This window comes from Hypanus sabinus, chromosome 4 (genome assembly GCF_030144855.1).
Source record: "Hypanus sabinus isolate sHypSab1 chromosome 4, sHypSab1.hap1, whole genome shotgun sequence".
NCBI lineage: Eukaryota > Metazoa > Chordata > Chondrichthyes > Myliobatiformes > Dasyatidae > Hypanus > Hypanus sabinus.
The window spans coordinates 31,581,083-31,600,023 of NC_082709.1; the positions used below are offsets into that span (position 1 = coordinate 31,581,083).

The 18,941-nt window shown below is 39.4% G+C and overlaps 1 protein-coding gene across 1 annotated transcript in view; it reads right to left on the bottom strand.

Annotated features, from left to right (window-relative positions):
* Nucleotides 1-18,398, bottom strand: part of cwc22 (CWC22 spliceosome associated protein homolog) — a 96,440-nt gene extending 78,042 nt beyond the window's left edge. Inside the window, exon 1 of the mRNA XM_059966785.1 lies at nt 18,208-18,398. Within this exon, the coding sequence (XP_059822768.1) occupies nt 18,208-18,218 (11 nt within the window). The 5' untranslated portion in view covers nt 18,219-18,398. The remainder of the gene's footprint in view (nt 1-18,207) is intronic.
* Nucleotides 18,399-18,941: the final 543 nt, after the last annotated feature.

The window sequence follows — 18,941 nt, forward strand, 5'->3', positions numbered from 1 at the left end:
CCAGAGGACCAGAGCTATCCTTTTCCTTAATCACCTTGAAACTAATGGCAATATGATCACTAAATGCAAAGTGTTCCCTGACAAAATCTTCGGTCATTTGCCCTGCTTGGTTCCCTAACAGCAGATCAAGTATTGTACATGCTCTCAGCAGGACTTTAAGGAATCTTTCCTGAACATATTTGACAAACTCTGTCCCATCTAGTTCTTCTACAGTGCGGAAGTCCTAGTCCATATGTGGAAAGTTAAAATGACCTAGGCACCAGCAGGCGACTTCTCCCAGTTCATCAGCAAAATAGTCAAATTCTTCCTGTTGCAATGTCTCTATTTTCCTTTTCATGGTGGCTGGAATCCTATCGAGAGCTTTGATATACAGTGACACTCAAAACAACTGCAGTCCTACACAACGGCCTGTTCCTGCTCTTGGAGCTCAATCAGCCATTTATCGATATGTCCAGGTGTGGCCTGAAGTCGGGTGTGTTCAAAGCCTGCGCGGCCTTGTGGACATCAAAGATAGCTAAAGTGGCTGTCAGAGGGCTCTGCACTTGGAAATCAATTTGTCAATTCTCGAGTCAAGGAACTTCAAATAAAAAGCAATGGTTCAGACTGACTGTAACATCAAAATAATGACTGTTGTCTCCCCGTCACTGTAGAAGGAGATGTATTTGTCTCTCTATTGTTAGTGAGAGAGCCTGTGGGATGTCAAGAATGTTGGAATGAACAGTTAGTTTTTGATGTACTGTAGACCATGGTCTCCCTTCGGGAGCTTTGCTGTTGCTTGCATGGTGGTTAGAGGGAGTACTGATCCCTTATGCTAGAATAAGTGGGGGAGGGGGAGCATTGGTGTTGCTTGCTGCTGCCTGTGTATGGCGGGGCAGGGGCTTTGGAGTTCTTACTTTTTTTTGGGGGGGTCCCCTTTGGTTGTCGACGAAGAGTAAGAAGTTGTATCCTGTATATACAGTTGAAGTCAGAAGTTTACACACACTGAGGTTGAAGTCATTAAAACTCATTCTTTAACCACTGCACAGATTTCGTATTAGCAAACTATAGTTTTGGCAAGACGTTGAGGATATCTACTTTATGCATGACACAAGTAATTTTTCCAACAATTGTTTACAGACAGATTATTTCACTTTTAATTGATTGTAACACAATTCCAGTGGGTCAGAAGTTTACAAACAAAATCAAAAATCAGCCAAGACCTCAGAAAAAAAAAATTGAGGACCTCTACATGTCTGGTTCATCCTTGGGAGCAATTTCCAAACATCTGAAGGTACCACATTCATCTGTACAAACAATAACACGCAAATATAAACACAATGGGACCATGTAGCCGTCATACCGCTCAGGAAGGAGATGCATTCTGTCTCCTAGAGATGAACATACTTAAAAGTGCAAATCAATCCCAGAACAACAGCAAAGGACCTCGTGAAGATGCTGGAGGAAACAGGTAGGCAAGTATCTGTATCCATAGTAAAACGAGTCCTACATCAACATAACCTGAAAGGCTGCTCATCAAGGAAGAAGCCACCACTCCAAAACCGCCATAAAAAAGCCAGACTACAGTTTGCAAGTCCACATGGGGACAAAGATCTTACTTTTTGGAGAAATGTCCTCTGGTCTGATGACACAAAAATTGAACTGCTTGGCCAAAATGATCATTATTATGTTTCGAGGAAAAAGGGTGAGCCTTGCAAGCCGAAGAACACCATCCCAACCTTGAAGCATGGGGGTGGCAGCATCATGTTGTGGGGATGTTTTGCTGCAGGAGGGACTGGTGCACTTCACAAAATAGATGGCATTATGAGGAAGGAAAATTATGTGGATATACTGAAGCAACATCTCAGGACATCAGCCAGGAAGTTAAAGCTCAGTCGCAAATGGGTCTTCCAAATGGACAATGACCCCAAGCATACCTCCAAAGTTGTGGCAAAATTGCTTAAGGACAACAAAGTCAAGGTATTGGAGTGGCCATCAAAAAGTCCTGACCTAAATCCGATAGAAAATTTGTGGGCAGAACTGAAAAAGCAAGGAGGCCAACAAACCTGACTCAGTTACACCAGTTCTGTCTGAAGGAATGGAACAAAATTCCAGCAATTTTTTGTGAGAAGCGTGTGGAAGGAAGGCTACCCAAAATGTTTGGCCCAAGTTAAACAATTTAAAGGCAATGCTACCAAATACTAACAAAGTGTATGTAAACTTCTAACCCACTGGGGAAGTGATGAAAGAAATAAAAGCTGAAATAAATCATTCTCTTTACTATTATTCTGACATTTCACTTTCTTAAAATAAAGTTGTGATCCTAACTGATCTAAGACAGGGAATGTTTTCTGGATTAAAAGTCAGGAATTGTGAAAAACTGAGTTTAAATGTATTTGGCTAAGGTGTATGTAAACTTCTGACTTCAACTGAATTCTCTGATATTAAATGGAACTATTGAACTATAACGCCTTGTTTCTCGCAACAGTCAGTGTTATCGCAACAAATTTGTTCCTCTAAATCCGATAGACTGTTGGGTGATCTATAATATAGTCCTATTAAAGTGATCATAACTTTCCTATTTCTCAGTTCCATCCATAAGGCCTCACTAGACCAGTTCTCCAATCAGTTCTGACTGAGCGCTGCCGTGACATTTTCCCTGACCAGTACACCACCCTGTCCACTTTAATCCTTCCTGCTCTATCACATCTAAAACAAGGGAACCTGGAATACTGAACTGCCAGTCCTGCCCCTCCTGCAACCAAGTCTCACTAATAGCTGCAATATCATAATTTCATGTGCTGATCCACGCCCTGAGCTCATATGCCTTACCTATAATTCTTATTGCATTGCTCAAAACATTAGTCTCACAATACACAACCTTTTGATTCCTGACTTTGCCTGAAGTCTTAACATACATCTCCATAACCATTCCACTAACTGTTCTGGCTTTCTGGTTCCCATCCCCCTGCAAAGAAATCCGGGCAGAATTTTGCCTTGCAGGTGCCAGGATCTGGGATGTCTCAGATTTGGTCCATAGCGTGATGGAAGGGGGGGGGGGGGGGCGCGAGGAAGAACAGCCAGAAGTATATATTTGTACTCACAACCTTAATAGGAAATGAGAGGAGGTCCTAAAGAAGTAGGAATCTGAAAAAGCAAGACTTCCAGGGTAGTAAGCTCTGGGTTGCTACCAGTGAGGTTAAGAATAGGACGATTTGGGAGATGAATGCGCGGCAAGGAATTGGTGCGATGCGTCAGATTTCCAGATCATTTGGATCTCTTTGGGGAAAGGTATAATCTGTACAAAAAGGACAAGTTACACCTGAACCCGGGGAGGGAGTCCAACATCCTTGTGGGCAGATTTTCTGGAACTATTGGGGAGGGATTAAACTAATTTGACAGGGGGATGGGAACCAAAATGAGTGAGAGGCAGTCGGTATACAAGTGGATGCAGTGTGTGGTGAGATTGTGAGCTGCCAGATGATAGGGCAAAATTGTAGTCCGTGGGATGATGTGAAGTGGAATATGGAGGCAAAATCGAAAAGGGTGATGAATACTGGACTGAAAGTATTATATTTGAATGCACACAACATACAGAATGAAGTAGATGATGTTGTAGTGCAATCAGAAATTGGCAAGGTAGGACTTTGTGGGCGTCAGTGAGTTGTGGCTGAAAGAAGATCATAGTTGGGAGCTTAACATCCAAGGATATACACTGTATTGAAAGGACAGGCAGGTAGGCAAAGGGGCGAGGGTGGCTCCATTAGTAAAAAATGAAATTAAACCCCAAGAAAGAGGTGATGTAGAATCTTTGTGGGTAGAGTTAAGAAATTGCAACGGTAAAAAGACCTTAATGGGAGTTATATACAGGCCTCCAAGCCAAGACGTGGGATACAAATTACTGCAGGAGATAGAAAATGCATGTCAAAAGGACAGTATTATGATAGTAATAGGGGATTTCAAAATGTAGGTAGATTGGGAAAATCATGCTGCTGCTGCATCCCAAGAGGGAGAATTTGTAGAGTGCCTAGGAGATGGTTCTTTCAAGCAGTCTGTGAGCCAACTCGGGGAAAGGCAATTCTGGATTGGGTTTTATGTAATGAATCAAATTTGATTAGGGAGTTTAAGATAAAGGAATCCTACAGAAGTAGTGATCATAATATGATAGAATTCACCCTGCGGTTGAAGAGGAAGAACATAAAGTCAGATGATTCACTATTACAGTGGAGGAAAGGGAATTACAGATCATGAGAGATGAGCTGGCCGAAGTTAATTGGAAGGGGACACCAGCAGAATATCAATGGCTACAACTTCTGAGGTTAATTTGGAAAGCTCAGGATAGTTACATCCCTAAGTTAAAGAAGTATTCTAAAGCGAGGATGAGGCAACTGTGGCTGACAAGGGAAGTCAAAGACAGCAAAATAGCAAAAGAGTGGGCATACAATATAGCCAAAATCAGTGGAAAGTTAGAGGTTGGGAAGCTTTTAAAAACAAACAGATGGCAACTAAGAAAACAATAGGAGAGGAAAAAGTGAAATATGAAGATAAGCCAGCCAGCCAGAGGACACCGTAAGTTTTTCAGATGTATAAAGAGTAAAAGAGACGTGAGAATGGATACCAGATTGCAAGAAAAATGCTAAGAGATAGAAATGGGAGACAAAAGAAATGGCTGATAAAATTAAGTATTTTGCATCAGTGGTTGAGAAGTTTATTAAGGATGAAGTTATAGAGTACTGGGACACATATAATAAAAATCCATAGATCCAAGTCAGCATGGTTTTCTGACAGAGAAATTTTGCCTGACAAATCTTTTGTAATTCTTTGAGGAAATAACAGGCAGGATAGAGAAGGGAGAGTCAGTGAATGTTATTTACTTGGATTTGACACAGTGCCGCACATGAGATTATTTTATGAGATAAGAGCACATGGTATTACATGAAAGATACTTGCATAGATAGAAGACTGGCTGACATGCAGGAAGCAAAGGGTGGGGATTAAGTGGGTCTTTTCTGGTAGGCTGGCAGGGGTTGGTGTTGGGACCACTTCCTTTCACATTATATGTGAATGATTTGGATTATGGAATTGAGGACTTTTTGGCCAAATTTGTTAACAATTCAAGGATGGATGGAGTGGCAAGTTGTGTTAAGGAAACAAGGAGCACAGAGAAAAACTTGGACAGATTAGGAGCATGGGCAAAGAAATGGCAAATGTAATATAGTGTCGAGAAATGTATGGAGTTTGTTAGGAGCTGCAGCTGGTCACAATTTCGACACTCGCAGTCATCAGGAACCCTGGCGGCCTCCGTGTTCCCACACTGACGTGGGGAGCATGACATGGGGCTGAGCTCACCAGCCACAGCAAAAGCTCTTTTCAATCCTCCTGCTCTCATTTCGTCCAAATTCCTTTGTCTCCATTTCTTCTTGCTGAATCCTCGAGCCAAAGCTTCAGTTCTCTATTCCCACAATGGCTTAAACCTAACCTATTTTTTCTTTCAACAGCAACAGAACTACTCAGTTCATCATTCATACCATTATTATTTGTGAGAATTCACAATAAGCAAATTGGTTGCTACATTTGAAAATGAAACCAGTAACATTTTTCAAAGATTACTCATAGGTTGGAAGACATTTCTGTTCACACAGGGGTTAGAGGCAGCAGCCTTCACTTCCAATTTTGGCCACTTCTTCCATGTGTTTTTTTTAAGTCAGTGCAAGCTTTCATTAAGATGTAGGAGATTCACACAAGTTGAGACATTACCCCTATGCTTGTTGTTATACCATAGTTGTTATAATTGATAACATAGTTGTTTTACTCAAATTTCAAGACCACACAAGAAAGAATAATCTGATAATATTCTCCTTGAAGAAAGATTAAAATTACTGTCCACACCAGTTGTGATAATTAAGATCAAACAAAATACAAGAGTTTTACTTGTTTATATATTCACCACTGAGAGACACTAGCTGATTGAACTAACTGGTACAACTGGCTACTGTACTGATAACAAATGTTGTATGTTAGGGATAATAAACTGGATTCTGATTCTAAAATAATTTAGCTGCTACCTGTATTTACCAAAGCAATCAATTTCACTGTGAACTCATTATTTAATTTTGTATTTGTACTAAATAATGGGATTTTCTGGAACAATGTCCAGAGTTTGGCAATGAAAATACAATTTATATCCACCCAAAGTAGTAAAACAGCTCCACTGTCAGGCTTCAAGAGGTAGAGAAATAGTAGATGACAATCGTAATTTTTCACTTTCAGAAATGGTATGAGAGAAGCATCTGGATAAGAACTAAAAGAAAGCCATGACCAATTGATGTAATAATTTTCTTAGACTGAAGTTATTAATAGTTTTCAAACAGCATCCAGGAGGCTGAACCAGAACATAAACCAGATAAAAGGTCACCTGCAAGTCAAAAATTTTCTTTAACCATTTACATATTTTTCTCACCAAACTACTAGAAGCAATCAGGGAAAATCCCTAATTGTGCTATTTATGTAATTATTATCAAACCTTGCCAAACTTGCAAGATTTTTAAATTTTTGAATCTTAAAGCTAATTTTCTATAGATGAATGCATGTGTCAAAAAATGAAATTCACTCATATCAAAGAAAGGCAAGCAAAGGATCAACAAGAATAATGGTTCCAGTTTTTAAGCCTGTCCAGCATTTCTTTTATAATTCGTGTTTTTTTTTCCTTAAGTTTACAACACTCAGGGTTTTTATTAGTGTGGAAAAACGGAAACAATCCAAAACTGGAGTATTTTCAGTCCAATGTCTTTATTAAACAACCAAGCAAACAAGAATTGATAATATTACAAGGAATTTCAACAGCACCGTAAATGTGTCAAGGTGTCTAAGCAATCAAAGCTTTTGAATTTTTGTTAATGCTACAGCTATGCAGTGTAAGAATGAGGAAACAAAAACTAAATTAGTAGTTCATACAAAATGCTAGAGGACCGCAGCAGGCCAGGCAGCATCTATGGAAAAAAGTACAGTCAACATTTTGGGCCAAGACATTGAGTCTTGTCCCGAAACATCAACTACACTTTTTTCCATAGATGCTACTTGGACTGCTGAGCTCATCCAGCATTTTGTGTACGTTGTTTGGATTTCCAGCATCTGCAGATTCTCTCGTTTCTAAATTAGTAGTAAGTCATTTTGCTGCACTGCTTGAAGAATAAATAATGGCAAAATCTTAAGGAAATTCCCCAATTGTACCATTTATATGGTTTGTACATGAGCCCAGACCACATGTATAAATCTCAGGTGAGTTTTTAAAAAAAAATAAAAATGGTAAGTAAAAGGATCAATAATCCGCTGAGATATAACAAGTAATAATCATTTCTGAAAAATCCGTATAAATACCATCTTTCACGATGATAAACAAAAGGGCCAAAAAGTTTTTTAACTGATCCCAAACAATTTCATTAGTGTTTCTATGGTTGCTTAAATTCTGGAAAAGGAGTAAAGAACATTTTGCAGGCCAACTGCAGCTGTTCTAAGAATAGCAAAAGCATGCTGTTGCCATTTACAAACTTAATTCAAGTGCAGTAATGCCAAGGTGTAGGTGTTTTGTTCGAGATGTATACTTCAACATTACTTGCAATATGCAAGTACTATTTAGAGATAGAAAATGTTCTTCTTCCACTGAATTACCAGTCATCAGCATTGCTAACATAAATCACATTTTGTCATCACAAACTTCCATCCTGAAATCCATTCACATTTAATTACAGCCCAAATAATTTAGCTGAATTTTTCAATTCACTTGGTGTTCCAAAGAAAAAAAAACCCCCGTGAGAGAAGAAGAAAAAAAATTAATTCTTGTTCGAAGGTATACACAATTGGAAACCTTCACTGATCAAACCCATCATCTCAAAACACAACACTACAATGTAATTTTCATTAATCTCACTTTTAAATCATTTATCAGGATAAAGTCAAATACAATCTAAAAACCTAATTAGGCTGAACAACATGTAGTATTTAACATCCTCACGCTCATTAGACAGATATCAAAATACAGAATCCAAATAATTTTCTATTTCTCTAAGCACATCAGAAAAATTTACAGTGCTCCCAAAAAGACAAATGGAGGCAAATATTTAATATATTTATTCACCAGGATCAATAAGCCCTTTTTAATAGCAATAGATATTCTGCTAAATTTCCATGATTTCGTTTTAAAATATAAAGTTTATTTAGCTGCAATTCTATTTAGAGTACTATCTTTACATTTCAACATGATCACGAAGTTAGGTTTCAGAGGACAAGACCTGATAGTGCAGTATTTAGTTCAATCAAGTATGACAGTGAATGGTTAATCCCACTACTTGTTCTATATATTCATTACTGCATGTAACAGCTGTAGAATTTTTTTTAAATCAGCTTTATTACAGGGTTAGCAGTGAGCATGAAAGAATTGTCCTTTTGATTCCAAAACCAACCAATGTAAAAATTAAAACAAGATTTTCAACGCATTTTGTGAAAACATAGTGGACATTTACATGAAAATCAATCGTGGTAGAATATCGCAAAAAAGTCCCACAAAATTAATTGGCAAAATATTAATTTGTTCCAACATTACTGGTGATATAAAATATCTAAAATGTGGTTAATACAAATGTCATTTACATGCTTAGAGATTATAAACACAAATCCAATTCCTAGCTTCACACAACAGACATGTACACATCCATTACTGCATTTGCTGCAATTTTATGCCTTTAAAACATATCAAAAATAAGAAGTCTGGCTGTCAGAGATGTCATAATTTTGAAATTGAGTTAAGAGCTGCAGGGAGAGTAGAGTCTTAGAGAAAGTAGATTTCTTCCATCTATATCTATAAAATGAAATAGGTTCAACCCAACAATGGCATCTTCAGAGCCAAATTCATCACAAAATCCTCCACAAATGACACTTCCACATACATCACAGATAAATACAAATGACTCCAAACAGCCTATCAGCCTCTGGAAGATTCAGATCGCTATGCTTCCGTGAAGCCCACACAATTAATCACCCATGTTCACTACAGAACAAGTGTAACATTTTTAAGTGAACTCGAAAAGAAAAATTGAAGTGAAAAAGAATAATAGGGAGCTTGCATAAAACATGCTCTTCATCCAAATATTTTGTTAATTCAGTATCAGAGAAAAGGATGTTTAATAGTCAATCTTTTCTGTTTTGAGAGCTACTAACCTCAGTGTACCAATTAACATAAAACACTCGCATTTGAAAACTGCATACTTAACCCATCTTCGAATTTATAACTTGACAATCCCACACAACGTTAAAACCTAGAAGAAAATTCCCATGCAAGAAAAGTTTCTTGAATTTTGGTGTAGATCCAGGATAACATGCAGATCCAAGCTGCAAAGCCAAAACCACTGTTTGGTTTGAGTTCAAAATTGGAGTGCCGACTCAAGGTTTGGAATTATTGTTCAAGCTGATGCTTTGGATCCTCAAAAAAAAGCATTCCATCTGTACATGCCAATAAAACATAGCAGGGCACCGAGTTTCAAAACCCATCCTTCCAGATTGAAAATTGTGACAAAGGCCATAAGTTGATACCTCATTCTGAAGAGCTGCGAAATCAAGGACAACCATTAACAGACACTAACAAAAAAAAACAACAAAAATTCTCCAACGTTATTTTCTTGAAGGATTTAATTCACTCAATTATTCTCAAACTAAAACGCTTTTATGATGCTGTTCAATGATACTTAACCTAACTGACGCAATGTGCATTTGAGAATGTCAAAATAATTTAACTGCAAGACAAAATATTTTAAAATTGTAAAAGAGCAGACAATTAATTTTTGAGAAAGGCAGTTCTGTGAGAATTGCTGCAGCATCTGGCAACAGTGCAATATCCGTCTCGGAGGCCGATGTCAAAACATTTTTCAAGAGGATGAACCCTCACAAGCTGTCAGGTCTAGATGATTTACTTGGCAGTGCACTGAGCTACTTTAACAACTATCTCCTGGTAGCACATATATCTACTGTGATGCTGTGCCTTGAAAGGTTGGTCATGTCTAGAATTAACTCCTGCCTGAGCAAAGACTAGCACCCACTGCAATCTGCTACCATCATGGTAGGTCTGCAAAGAATGCAAACTCACTGGCTCTCTACACTGCCTTGAATACCTATGTCAGGCTGCAGTTCTTTGCTTGCAACTGAGTGTTCAACACGTACCCTCAGTACAAATCAACAAGCTTCAAAACCTATGCTCTGTAGCCTCCTCTGCAACTAGATCCTTGACTTGTTCATTTGGAGACCACAGTCCATACAGATCAAAAACAACATCTCAGAGACAACCAAAATAGGTACACTTCGAGGATGCCTGCTTGGTCCACTGCTCTGCTCTCTTTACATTCATGACTATGACTGGGCACAGCTCAAAAGCCATCTATATATCTCAAATGGTGGCATACAGGAATGTGAAATATCAGCTGGTTGAATGGTGTCACAACCACAATCTTGCACTGAAGTCAGTATGACCAAGGAACTAATTGTGGAGTTCAGGAAGGGGAACACACACCAGTCCTCATTGCGAAGTCAGCAGAGAAAACGTGAGCAGATTCAGGTTTCTGGGCATCAACATCTCATAGGATTAATCCCAGGCCCAACATGATGATGCAATTACAAAGAAGGCACATCAGCGGCTATATTCCATAAAAAGTTTGAGGAGATTCTGAATGTTATCAAAGACTGTTGCAAATTTCTGCAGATGTACCATGGAGAGCATTCTAACTGGTGCATCACCGTCTGGTCTGGAGAGGCCACTGCACAAGATAAGAAAAAGCTGCAGAAATTTGCAAACCCAGCCAGCTCCCACATAGGCACTAGACTCCGCACAATGGAGGACATCTTCAAAAGGTATTGCTCGAGAAGACAGTATCCATCATTAAGGACCCTCATCATCCATGACATGCCCTCTTCTCATCACGACCATCAGGAAGGAGGTACAAGAGCCTAAAGACACACTCAATGTTTTAGAAGCAGCTTCTAACTCTCTTCCATCAGATTTCTGGAAAGTCTACGTACATTATTTAATTTGCTCTCTGTTTGCAGAATTTTGTTTTGTTTCTTATTGAAACTGAAAATAATGTATTGCATTTCACTGCCGCAAAACAATTTCCCAACATACAGAGGTGATAATAAACCTGATCCTGATAATGCTCAGTGTTCAGAAGGTAGAACTCATTCCAGATTTTAGTAGTGCATTTAAAGAAAATCCAGATGAATTCACGAATGAGAATGCAATACAGAGCTAACAAATGGAGTTAAATGAAGTAGCTTAAAGGAGCACCATCAGTATAAACCTGCTAGAATGAAAGGCTTGTTTGTACTTGGAACACTTGTTTATAAACATTAATTTCAAGTACTGTCAAGGAACTCCCAAAATTTATATACCTTGAAGGTTTTATTCACTAACAATGCCATTAAAAGCTCTAACACATTGCATAATTTCAGCACATATGCTTGACACAATACAACAGTGATAATTTGTAGTCACTAAAACCTTAACAAAGCAAAATACCCCAAGTGCTTTAAAATTTCTCTAACAAAATTTGATAATAGTCAACTAAAAGAAAAACTAGTTCTTGAACATGGATATTACATTATTTATATATATCTTTTCACGTCCCAATCAAGACTTCAAAATACTCCACTGATAGTGAAATACAGAGTCAACTACTCTAAGCTCAGGATAAAGTGGCAGTTAATTTACACACAGCAACCTAAAAAAAAGCAACATAATATTGACCAGATAATTTATTTTACTGATGAAAATTGAGGGATAAATTTGCCCAGGACTCTACGGATAATTGTCCTGCTCTTCATTGAAATGCTGTAATGGTATCTTGTGCACTTATCTAAGAGGGCAGCCAGAGTCCCAGTTTAACAACTCAACCTAACCCAGAGACTTCTAAAAGAGATAAACCTTAGGTCAATAGTGATCTCATATCTCAAGGAAAGACAAAAACTGAGAGGATGAGCAAAAGAGCCTTGGTTGGTAAAGATAAAGTGGGCAGTGGAGGAGCAATTAAAAGATAATGATTTTATTTATGCCTCTAATTATGTGATGGGCCAAATGGCCCAATTCTGCTCCTATATCTTATGATAAACTGAATAAAGGTTTTCAGGTTCAGTCACTGAAGAGATTTGCATAATAGTACCATTCCCTTCAGCTTTGTCATGTATGAGTTAGGAGTAATAGGCCACTTGGCTCCTCAAACCTGCTCTGCAATTTAATAAGACCACAGCTCATATCATTTTGAGCATAATTCTGCATTCCCAGCTACCCATGGTAACCACTCACTACCCATGCTCACCTCAGCATTGAAAATATTCAAAGGTTCTATTTCCAATATCCATTTTTTAATATAAAAAACTGGGTTTTCAGAGAGTAAAAATACCTGTCTTAAAATGGTTGACGCCCACATTTTTAATCAGTAACCCCTAGTTCTGAAGCTGTGAAAAAAAAAGCCTCTCTAAATCCAGTGCCTTCGCTATCTCCAACCTCAATCAAAATTCCAAGTGTTTAATCCAAACAGATGAAGCCTACCTAAATAACCTTCAGCCTAATTCCAGGTCAAATGAAAAAAAAACATACCCTAGAACAGATGGATGCAACTTGATGGATTTTGGTCATGTTAGAATTTTTATAAGGGTTTTATTTTTAAGGGTTTTTCCAACACTGCACTGTGAGCAACTTCAACAAGATATCCATATCATCTTGCTATTTCGATATGATGCTGTAAGCACCCTTAATGTGCTCAATAGTTATCACAGCTCAGAGTTGAGTACATAACCTAAAGAATTCTTAGTGTGGAAAGTTTGGTTCCACAAATCCTTCCAGACACCCCTCCCCAAAATGAAATAACTAATTAAATCAGAACACCCACCACCCCCATCAGCCCAACACACTATCTGCATTGACCTCACTAGTGTCCCTCTCTAATACTCCAACACTCAACATATCTCAGTGCTTTCAAGTCCCAATTCCCTGATGCTTGTTTTCCCATCTGGTTAATCTTCACCACAACATAGCCCTATTTTTTTCTCTAACCACATCTTTTACTGCATCATTATATCCATATAAAACATTAATTCTAATAGCTGAAAGAGATCGGTGAGATCGTAAATGGATTTTTTGCATCTGCATTTGCTCAGGAGATGTACACAGTCTACAGGATTGAGGCAAAACAACAGTGAAGTAATTGACCATATCCAGATTACAGAAAGGGAGGTGCCTGCTGCCTTGAGGCAAAATTAGGGTGGATGAATCTCCAGTGTGAGACAAGTTGTCTCCTCAGACCTTATGGGAGGCTAGTGCAGAAATGGCAGGGTCCTGGCCGAGATATTTAAAATGTCCTTTACCGCAAGTGAGGTGCCATAGCTCTTGTTGTTCCACCCTGAGCTAACATCAGTAGTGGAAGGTATTCTAAGAGACAGGATTTAAAAGCATTTGGATATACAGGGCCTGATTAGAAATAGACAACATGGCTTTGTACATGGCAGGTTGTGTCTTATCAATCTCACACAGTTTTAAGAAATTACCATGAAAGCTGAAGGAGGATAGGAAGTGGACTTTGTACATACAGACTTTAGTGAGGCCTTTGACAAAGACCCATGTGGGAGGATGGTCAAGAAGATTCATTCAGGATGTAGTAGGAAATTGGTTTCAACATTGGCTCAGCAAAAGCAGCCAGGTTGGTAGGAGATGACTGTCTCTCTGACTGGAGATCTGTGACTAATGGCGTGCAGCAAGGATTGGTGCTCAATCCGTTGTTTGTCATCGATATTAACAATACACCCATAAGATCTTAACACAGAGGAGCAGCATTAGGCCATTTAGCCTATTGTGTCTGTTCCGCCGTTCCATCATGGCTGATTTATTATCCCCTTAACCCCATTCTCCTGCCTTCTCCCCCAAATCTCATCAAGAACCTATCAACCTCTGCTTTAAATATACCCAATGACTTGGCCATCTGTGGTAATAAATTCCAAAGATTTGCCACTCTGGCGAAAGAAATTTCTTGTCATCTCTGTTCTAAAGAGACGTCCTTGTACTCTGATGCTGTGCGCTCTGGTTCTAGACTTCCCCACAGTAGGGAACAATATCTCTATATCCACTCTATCTAGGCCTTTTAATGTTCAGAAGACTTCAACGCGATCCCTCATTCTTCTAAATCCCAGTGAGTACAGGCCCAGAGCAATCAAACACTCCTCACACAAGCTCAATTGTCATTCAATCATACATGAATACAGCCAAAGAAAACAGCGTTGCTCCAAGGCCAAGTGCAAACCAACAGCACATATAACTACAATAGCAGAAAAACATACACACACAAAAAATGGCCTGTAGTGGCACGGGCAGTAGATTGATAGTGCATGGGGTTTTGTTCTGGTCCAGCTTGTCTTCCAGTGACCGAATACTGGAGGGCAGAACCCCCAACCCAGTAAATTACGGTGCACCCACAGCGCACTGCTCTCTCTCATTCTGCCTGTGTCCTCTCTCCTGGGTGGCTGCACATGTGACATTAAGTCCAAGTCTATGGAACAACCAAGGCAACATGGCTGCCCAGTGAACCGGACTTGCTGTATTCTACATTACCAATGTCCAACAGGGTCTTGCAATTACAACAAAAATGTCCAAGACAATCATTTACACTGTTTGTAGAACTGTCTCCACCCAACAACAGTATGCGACAAGTCCAGTTAACAATATGGTATGCAGATTCAAGTTCTTAAAATGCAGCAGGGTCTTGCTATAATAAAATAGACATAAACAACAAACAATTCTACCTTTGGTTGGACCCAGAGAGTCTGCTGTGACCGTACATGCTGCCGTCTTACCAGAATCTATTGAAGGGTTAACCATATTAACCCTTTCATTCTCATGATAATTCTTGTGAACCTCCTCTGGACTCTCTCCAATGCCAACATCTTTTTTTTTTAGATAAAAAGCATAAAACTGCTCACAATACTCCAAATGAGGTCTGACCATTGCTTTATGAAGTATCAGCATTATATCCTTGCTTTTATATTCTAGCCCTCTTGAAATCAAAGTTAACATTGCTTTGCCTTCCTTACCAATGTCTCAACCTGCAAGTTAACTTTAGGGAATCCTGCACGAGGACTACCAAGTCCCTTTGCACCTCTAATTTCTGAATTTTCTCCGTTTAAAAAATGGTACATGCCTTTATTCCTTCTATCAAACCTCACCACACTATATTTATCTGCCACTTCTTCACCCATTCTTCTAATCTATGTCCTCCTGCAGACTCACTACTTCCTCAACACTACCTGCCTCCCACCCACTTATCCACAAACTTTACCACAAAGCCATCAATTCCATCATCCAAATATCATTGATATAAAACATGAAAAGTGTTCCCAATACTGACCCCTGTGGAACACCACGAGCCAACAATAAAAGGATCCCTTTATTCCTGTTCTGTCTCCTGACAGTAAACCAATCTATCGATGCTAGTATCTTATCTTGTCATGCAGCCTTGTGTGGCACCTTCTCAAAATCACACTCACTTAGGCTTTTTTTTATCATGTGCCTCAAAATTTACCTAAACCTCATCTTTAATAGTGGACTCCCAACATCTTACCAACCACTGAAGTCAAACTAACTGCCCTCTCATGTCCATTCTTTTGCCTCCCCTCCTTCTCAAAGTGTGGAGTAAGATTTGTGATTTTCCTCTGGAACCATTCCTGAATCTGGTACATTTTCCACAGATCTATAGTTCCTTAAAAGTGTTACAAGTAGATAGGGTTGTGAAGAAAGCTCTTGGCACATTGGGCTTCATAAATCAAGAACTGAGTACAGAAGTTGGGGTGTTATGTTGAAGTTGTATAAAATGTTGCTGAAGGCGAATATGGAGTACTAAATGCAATTCATACAGGAAAGGTGTTGAAAAGCTTGAAAGAGCACATAAGAAACTTACAAGGATGTTGCTGGGACTTGAGAACCTGAGTTATATGGAACGGTCAAATTGGTTTTACTTTATTTACTAGAATGCAGAATGAGGTGCTATCTTATAAAGAAAAAATTATGAGGGGTAAACTATCATGAGATAATAAATCAGTTTATTATCCTCCTTCATCCTTTATCCACGGAATTTATTGCGTCTTGCATGATACTGGATTCCACTCTAATTTAAGCTTAAATCATTTTACACAAGTATTTATAATTTTAATTGAAGAGATGGAAAAGTTGAAATTAAGTTAAAGAGGTTTGACATTTTCAGTTTAAAGTTAAGATGCTTAGAACAAAATGAGAACACTCAAATGTGAGTGGCTTGGATTTCATCTGAAACTGGAAAACCCCATGAGGTAATCGCAAAAACAATGGACAAGCTTTTTATATTATTATGTTCTAATATTCTTTATCGCCAGAAAATGAAAATGACGTTTGCAGAAAATTGTCTCTGGACAATTTGAACACAAGAAGTTCCTACAACTAAGAAGGCTTTCATCCAAAATAAATACTGAGCAAGAAAATGGGTGAATTCTCATGACCTTGCAATAACACTCTAGAGGGGGAACATCAGTCCAATGCAATACAAAAAGTGATACTCCTCAGAACATTTGTACGCCCAGCACAGTGCATGGAAAAAAATTGGATGGAACCATGATCTACAGAGGACAAGAATAATACCATTACAATGGCATTTAAGCATGAACAACATTTTGCATTAAAAAAACAAATCTGGTCATTTCCTAGTTGCAAAACAAAATGGTTGTAGATATGACGACAGAAGAAATTATATGCTGATTGTTAAAGTTTTGCGATATTCCAAGCACTGATACATAATAGGGAACCTGCATTTTCAAAAAAATTGTATCTGAATTACATTTGCTGACATTAAGCTTTTTTGATAAGCTCTACTTCCAATAATAAATTTCTCCCATTGTATAGATAGACAGGAATAACATATTTGGTGCCTTCAATAGAAAACAAAATCCCTGTAACCTTACTGAATTGCTGCTACTACTCTACTCCTATTCCTATCCTTCATGTAACACACACAAAATGCTGGAGAAACTCAGCAGGCCAGGCAGCATCTATAGGGCAAAAAAAGTACAGTCGACATTTCAGGCCCAGACACCTCTCTCACCCTATTCTTCATGTTCTTATTTTGTCAGGTACTTTCAAACAAACTGACCAAGCCACAAAGAGAGAGTCAAATATAGTCCGAAAGTGACTATGTAACAGCATTAATGTGTTCTTTTTAATTCATTAAATGTTTGTGATGGTTCCCACTTACCAAGTGCTAACTGCTGAAACAAAATGACTTTACTTATTTTCCAAATAAGATCAAATAATTCAGAAACAAGTCTGGAGCTTGGTTGTTCATTGGCCATATCTGCCAATCTAGATGATATAGCCTATTTTGTTCATAAATGCATATGAATAATTTTAAATAAGTATACTGAAGTAAATGTATGTCTGTCAGCACCTTGTATCGTCATATTTAACGTATGATATTAGTTTCCCAATAAAATAACTTGCATTTCAAAGGTCACCAAATTCATATTTGCTACAAACTACCTAAAGGACTCAATTTTGACAGTTTGAGGCCAAATACAAATTATTTTACCAAATTCAGGACTAAATATCCAACATAATTTTGCTTTACCAAAAGTCGACCTGATCGCATTCATAGCATTTCACATTCTACAATAAAATGTTTACATTTTAACATTTATATTTAAAATTAAGTACAATACAGCACAAAACAAGTAATAACCAGTAAATAGTACGCAGAAGAAATTGACAAAAAAAAAGCTGTTTTCCACCAAGTGAAGAGCAATTTGGCACAGAGTTTTAAACTATAGTTGGAAACCCAGTTCCAAGTTTGAAATTAGCAGTTATGTCAGGACACAAGCTCCTATCTTAGGGGTGGAGTGAAGGACCCACTCGCCGCCACCATCACACTGCCAGCAATCCTGCTTTCTCCCAACCTTGCTCCAACTCCTGAACGACGGTAACTTAACACGATCGAGCCCAAGTCAGTCCAACCCGGCTCGGCCGACCGCACAAATACGCAACACTTGGGCCCCAACCTCAGCCTGCCGCGCCTCCGCGTCCGCTGCCGAGCCCTGGCACTCCCTGGCCGGGTTCTTAGTCACCGACAGTTCCAGGCATCGCGGCCTGCGCTCGCCCGAAAGCAGGCGGAAGAGAAGACAACTCACCGCCTGGCCATTTCTGGGAGCAAGGCGGCGGCCCCCGCTTCGTGCACCGCACGCTGCTGCGCTTCCGAACAACGAAACTTTACCACCTTAGAGCCGTAACTTTCACTTCGCCATATGGTGGGGTCACAGTGCAGCGAGACACAGGGAGGATGCGCCGCGCACGCCGGTGCAGCTCTGCCCAGCCGGAGCGCGCACCCCCCTCAGGCGGGAGGAGTGAAGCGCAGCGCCCCGGCTCCCGCCTTCAGGCCCGGCACGAGGGAGCAAGCGCCGTCATTCGGCAACGCCACCTCACGTTCCGCGCCTGGCAACTTCCGCGTTCACGCCAAGCCGCCAATAGCATCGAGGTGCGGATTCCCCGCTTTCACTTCAGCTTCCCTCTAATTGCAAGTGCCTTCAACTCTGTGTTAGGGAGAGAGTTTTCCCATCCAAAACCACTTCTGAGGGCCATTCAAGAGAAGGGAACAATTCCCCCGTCCTTTTTCTTTAAGGCGACCTTTCGCTTTCTGAGAGTCATCTCCCACTCTCTAAAGTCAGTAAGCTGGACGCGTTTTCTACGGCTTGCCCTTAATAATCATTACTTCACAGACCCCTTTCACGAACAAGAATAAAATCTGGAAGGAAGGCAGTGGTAGGTGAGGAACTTGAAATTGTAAGTAGTGCCATGTAGAAGCCTGTGCAGTACAATTACAGGGTGATAGATCTGTTATATTGTCGAGTTACATGGTCACAGATTT